The 6,398-nt window shown below is 43.3% G+C and overlaps 1 protein-coding gene across 1 annotated transcript in view; it reads right to left on the bottom strand.

Moving 5' to 3' along the window:
• Positions 1-985: 985 nt before the first annotated feature.
• The window catches only part of mao (monoamine oxidase), a 66,107-nt gene continuing 60,694 nt past the window's right edge, over positions 986-6,398 (bottom strand). Inside the window, exons 14-15 of the mRNA XM_084161333.1 lie at positions 2,184-2,246; positions 986-1,821 (exon numbers count right to left, since the gene is read on the bottom strand). Coding sequence (XP_084017459.1) covers positions 1,666-1,821; positions 2,184-2,246 — 219 coding nt within the window. The 3' untranslated portion in view covers positions 986-1,665. The remainder of the gene's footprint in view (positions 1,822-2,183; positions 2,247-6,398) is intronic.

Below are 6,398 nucleotides of genomic sequence, written 5' to 3'. Positions count from 1 at the left end.
ACTCACGCACAAACACACAGGGTTAGGCTGTGTGAAATAATGGATGGAGCTCTACCCTTTGATATCATTTTATTATTTGTTTTGGCTTTTTACCCCTTTTTCTCCCTAATTGGTAGTTACAGTCTTGTCCCATAGCTGCAACTCCCGTACGGACTCAGTAGAGGCGAAGGTCAAGAGCCATGCGTCTGCCGAAACACAACCCTGCCAAGCCGCACTGCTCGCTTAACCCACCCTACACCATACAATCGCACCATACAACTGCGGACCGTGTCAGTGTGCATGCGCCCGGCCCACCACAGGAGTCGCTAGAGCGCGATGTGACAAGCACATCCCGGCCAACCAAACCCTCCCCTAACCCAGACGACGCTAGGATCGAACCCGGGTCTGTAGTGACTCCTCAAGCACTGCGATGCAGTGCCTTAGACCACTGCGCCACTCGGGAGGCCAGATATCATATTTTTGTAGTACTGTAGTAATATTCTTAGTATTTTGTTTAGTTCGGTATTCTTAAAAATGGTTAAGACCCAGACAATAAAAGGATAGTCTCTAAAATGACTTCAAAGTATAATGGGCATCTTCAACATACAGTTTATGATTATCATCGAGGATCGAGCCTCATTGTAAACTATGGCAAATATAAAATGAAATGCATGATATTTCAAATATACTCATAAGAGATAAGAATGGAAACAACAATGACAGAAATCATGTAATGTGGAGGAAATACATTCAAATACTTCCATTCTCTATACAAGGCATACCATGACTATTAAGAGCAGCTTGGTGGAGACACAACATCTCTAGATGCAGGATTCTGGTTACATTAATAACACAGGTATTCGGACACTATTATGAGGTTACTAAACTGTTATTATAACGTTACTAAATGTCATCTTAGAGCTGGTTACAGCTTCTATGCCATCAGAGATCAGATCAGTCAGCACCTAAAATCAGCAGCGGTAATTAACACACACACACAGAGAAATTAGTTTTGACTATTCTCAAACAGTCAACGCAGATTTATGAATTTATTGGCAATTTCTGGAAAGATAACGGTCATTGGGAAAGCTACTGTTTTCTTTTTCAATAACTCTGATTTAGTTGTCATCCTTCATTGGTTTGAGAGTCTGAATCTCAGAATTATTTTGGTTTATTTTGCCCTATCTCTCTCTCTCTCGCTCTCTCTTCCTCTCACTCTATCCACTCATATCTTCCATCAATATTTTTTTTTCATACTGGCCCCCCGTGGGAAACGAACCCACAACCCTGGCGTTGCAAGCGCCATGCTCTACCAACTGAGCTACACAGGGCCACAATTCTAAGGTGTCAAAGACACAAATCTTAGCAGAACAGACAACATTAGCGTGAGTTGGTCTTGAGAGATGGTCTGTTGGGAGACTGTTTACACTCGTTTTAGAACAATGGATGGGGGCGATGGTACAGTAGCGAATGACAGAGTTGAACAGTCTTTACCAAGGCCTATGACACACACCCTGTTCCCTATATAGTGCATTACTTTAGACCAGAGCCATATGTGGTCAAAAGTAGTGCACTACTCTAGCTCTGGTCAAAAGAAGTGCACTGTAAAGGGAATAGGGTGCCATTGGAGAATTGCTCTGTAGAGATGCAGGAGAGAAGGATGAGGGAGTTGGGAGGGGTTTAGGTTTAGCTCCGGGTGAGAAGCCCCTTCTTATAGGCCAAAAGTCCTGCTGCCGTGGCAACAGACAGGACAGAGGCTATGCCCAGGAAGTTGATGAACCCACCCACCGACGGAAGGTTCCGCTCCCAGAAGGTGGTAACGAATGGGAGTGCTGGGACTTCCTGTGTGAGAGAGAGACAGAGAGTGAGTGAGTGAGTGAGTGAGTGAGTGAGTGAGTGAGTGAGTGAGTGAGTGAGTGAGTGAGTGAGTGAGTGAGTGAGTGAGAGAGAGAGAGAGAGAGAGAGAGAGAGAGAGAGAGAGAGAGAGAGAGAGAGAGAGAGAGAGAGAGAGCGAGAGAGCGAGAGAGCGAAAGAGAGAGAGAGAGAGAGAGAGAGGGTTCATCAGTTAGTTAGAGTTAGAGTTATAGGGGCACTTAGGTAGGTCTACATTCACTAATGTCCTTTAGATACTTTACATTTAGATTTAACTGAGGTTTGTATGTGACATAAAATATCCAATGTTTTGGGTTGCATTCAATCCTTACCACTGACTCAGGCTCTGTTTGCCAGATCTGACTCTGAGGAATCCTGCCCATCACACACATGACCTGGAACAACAATTAATTCCTTTACAATACAAAAACAATACACAAGACCATGTGTACCACAATTTCTTTGTCATTTATTTACATTTTTATTTTTATTTGGGTATATGTAATAATTATTTATTTATTTATTTGGACAGTGATGCTAAACCTTTTAATATCGCTATATACACCAGCATTTGGGATTTGAGATAAAGTAGTAAGATGGCGCCGGCAGACATGGAAGCTCTGCTTCTAGCTCCTAAGCAACTTTGCAGTATATCATTTTTTTGTGTGTTATTTCTTACATTATTAGCCCAGAACGTTTTTTGTGTTATTACATACAGCCGGAAATAACTTTTGGATATCAGAGCGGCAGTAACTCACCAGCATTATGACCAGGAATACGACTTTCCCGAATTGGATCCTTTGTTCGTACCCCCTAGGGCAATTGAACTTATCCCAGAGGCTGCTCCAAGACTCCGCCTTGAAGAAGAGGTATTCGGAGTGGACTTCTAGTCCGACTCAGGAGGCATGCACACCATCCACTGCTTCCGAGTATATTACTCGCTAATGTTCAGTCTCTGGACAATAAAGTAGACGAGCTCAGGGCAAGGATCTCCTGTAACTTACTCTGTTTCATCGAATCATGGCTCTCTCGGGATATACTGTCCCCGTCCATACAGCCAGCTTGGTTCTCAGTACATTGCGCAGACAGGAATAAAGAATTCTCCGGGAAGAAGAAGGGCAGTGGTGTATGTTTCATGATTAACTACTCATGGTGTGATAGTGATAACATACAGAAACTCAAGTCCTTTTGTTCACCCGACCTAGAATACCTCACAATCAAATGCCAACCGTATTACCTCCCAAGATAATTCTTTTCGGTTATAGTGACAGCCGTGTATATTCCCCCTCAAGCCGATACCACGACAGCCCTCAAGGAACTACACTGGACTTTATGCAAACTGGAAACCACATATCCTGAGGCTGCATTTATTGTAGCTGGGGATTTTAACAAAGCAAATTTGAGGAAAACGCTACCAAAGTTCTATCAACACATTGACTATAGTACACGCGCTGGTAAAACACCGACCACTGCTACTCCCCCTTTCGAAATGCCTACAAGGCCCTCTCCCGCCCTCCCTTTGGCAAATCAGATCACGACTCCATTTTGCTCCTCCCTTCCTATAGGCAGAAACTCAATCAGGAAGTACCCGTGCTAAGGTATATTCAATGCTGGTCTGACCAATCGGAATCCATGCTTCAAGATTGTTTTGATCACGCGGACTGGGATATGTTCCGGGTAGCCTCTGAGAATAACATTGACGTATACACGGACACAGTGACAGAGTTAATCAGGAAGTGTATAGGGGATGTTGTTCCCACTGTGACTATTAAAACCTACACAAACCAGAAACCGTGGATAGATGGCAGCATTCAAGCAAAACTGAAAGCGCGAACCACCGCATTTAACCATGGCAAGGTGACTGGGAATATGGATGAATACAAACAGTGTAGTTATTCCCTCCGTAAGGCAATCAAACAGGCAAAATGTCAGTACAGAGACAAAGTGGAGTCACAATTCAACGGCTCAGACACAAGACGTATGTGGCAGGGTTTACAGACAATCACGGATTACAAAGGGAACACCAGCCACGTCACGGACACCGACGTCTTGCTCCCGGACAAGCTAAACACCTTCTTCGCCCGCTTTGAGGATAACATTTAAGCATGTTAACCCTCGCAAGGCTGCCGGTCCAGACGGCATCCCTAGCCGCGTCCTCGGAGCATGCGCAGACCAGCTGGCTGGAGTGTTTACGGACGTATTCAATCTCTCCCTATCTGTATTCGGCTTGGCCCCTAAGACCCTCACAAACTTTTACAGATGCACAATTGAGAGCATCCTGTCGGGCTGTATCACCGCCTGGTATGTCAACTGCACCGCCCGCAACTGCAGGGCTCTCCAGAGGGTGGTGCGGTCTGCCCAACGCGTCACCGGGGGCACACTGCTTGCCCTCCAGGACACCTACAGCACCCGATGTCACAGGAAGGCCAAAAAGATCATCAAGGACATCAACCACCTGAGCCACGGCCTGTTCACCATGCTATCATCCAGAAGGCGAGGTCAGTACAGGTGCATCAAAGCTGGGACCGAGAGACTGAAAAACAGCTTCTATCTCAAGGCCATCACTGTTAAATAGCTATCACTAGCCGGCTACCACCCGGTTACTCAACCCTGCACCTTAGAGGCTGCTGCCCTATATACAGTGGGGAGAACAAGTATTTGATACACTGCCGATTTTGCAGGTTTTCCTACTTACAAAGCATGTAGAGGTCTGTAATTTTATCATAGGTACACTTCAACTGTGAGAGACGGAATCTAAAACAAAAATCCAGAAAATCACATTGTATGATTTTTAAGTAAATAATTTGCATTTTATTGCATGACATAAGTATTTGATACATCAGAAAAGCAGAACTTAATATTTGGTACAGAAACCTTTGTTTGCAATTACAGAGATCATACGTTTCCTGTAGGTCTTGACCAGGTTTGCACACACTGCAGCAGGGATTTTGACCCACTCCTCCATACAAACCTTCTCCAGATCCTGCAGGATTTTAATCCATGACGGCGTAGTGTGTTACTAATGGTTTTCTTTGAGACTGTGGTCCCAGCTCTCTTCAGGTCATTGACCAGGTCCTGCTGTGTAGTTCTGGCCTGATCCCTCACCTTCCTCATGATCATTGATGCCCCACAAGGTGAGATCTTGCATGGAGCCGCAGACCGAGGGTGATTGACCGTCATCTTGAACTTCTTCCATTTTCTAATAATTGTGCCAACAGTTGTTGCCTTCTCACCAAGCTGCTTGCCTATTGTCCTGTAGCCCATCCCAGCCTTGTGCAGGTCTACAATTGTATCCCTGATGTCCTTACACAGCTCTCTGGTCTTGGCCATTGTGGAGAGGTTGGAGTCTGTTTGATTGAGTGTGTGGACAGGTGTCTTTTATACAGGTAACGAGTTCAAACAGGTGCAGTTAATACAGGTAATGAGTGGAGAACAGGAGGGCTTCTTAAAGAAAAACGAACAGGTCTGTGAGAGCCAGAATTCTTACTGGTTGGTAGGTGATCAAATACTTATGTCATGCAATAAAATGCAAATTAATTACTTAAAAATCATACAATGTGATTTTCTGGATTTTGTTTTAGATTCCGTCTCTCACAGTTGAAGTGTACCTATGATAAAAATTACAGACCTCTACATGCTTTGTAAGTAGGAAAACCTGCAAAATCGGTAGTGTATCAAATACTTGTTCTCCCCACTGTACAGACATGGAATCACTGGCCACTTTAATAATGGAACACTAGTCACTTTAATAATGTTTACATACTGCTTTACTCATCTCATATGTATATACTGTACTCTATTCTACTGTACTTTAGTCAATGTCACTCCTAATATTTATATACTTCTTAATTCTATTATTTTACATTTAGATTGCGTGTATTGTTGTGAATTGTTAGATACTACTGCACTGTTGGAGCTAGGAACACAATCATTTCGCTACAATTGCAATCACATCTGCTAAAAAATTTGTATGTGACCAATACAATTGGATTTGATTTGAAATGTTTTATATGAGGCTAATGTACAGAATGTCACCTTTTATTTGAGGCTAGTATTCAGACCCCTTGACTATTCCCACATTTTGTTACGTTACAGCCTTATTCAAAAATTGATTAAATAAATAAAAAATCTCAGCAATCTACACACAATACCCCATAATGACAAAGCAAAAACTGGTTTTTATAAATGTTTGTAAAAACAGAAATACCTTATTTACATAAGTATTCAGACACTTTGCTATGAGACTCAAAATTGAACTCAGGTGCATCCTGTTTCCATTGATCATCCTTGAAATGTTTCTACAACTTGATTGGAGTCCACCTGTGGTAAATTCAATTGATTGGATATGATTTGGAAAGGCACACATAAGGTCCCACAGTTGACAGTGCATGTCAGAGCAAAACCCAAGCCATGAGGTTGAAGGAATTGTCCGTAGAGCTCCGAGACAGCATTGTGTCGAGGCACAGATCTGGGGAAGGGTACCAAAAAATGTCTGCAGCATTGAAGGTCCCCAAGAACACAGTGGCCTCCATCATTCTTCAATGGAA

This window comes from Coregonus lavaretus (genome assembly GCF_964263955.1).
Source record: "Coregonus lavaretus genome assembly, chromosome: 5".
In the NCBI taxonomy this organism is placed as follows: Eukaryota; Metazoa; Chordata; class Actinopteri; order Salmoniformes; family Salmonidae; genus Coregonus; species Coregonus lavaretus.
The sequence above is the reverse complement of the archived record's forward strand: the minus strand, read 5'-3'. Positions and strand labels throughout refer to the sequence as shown.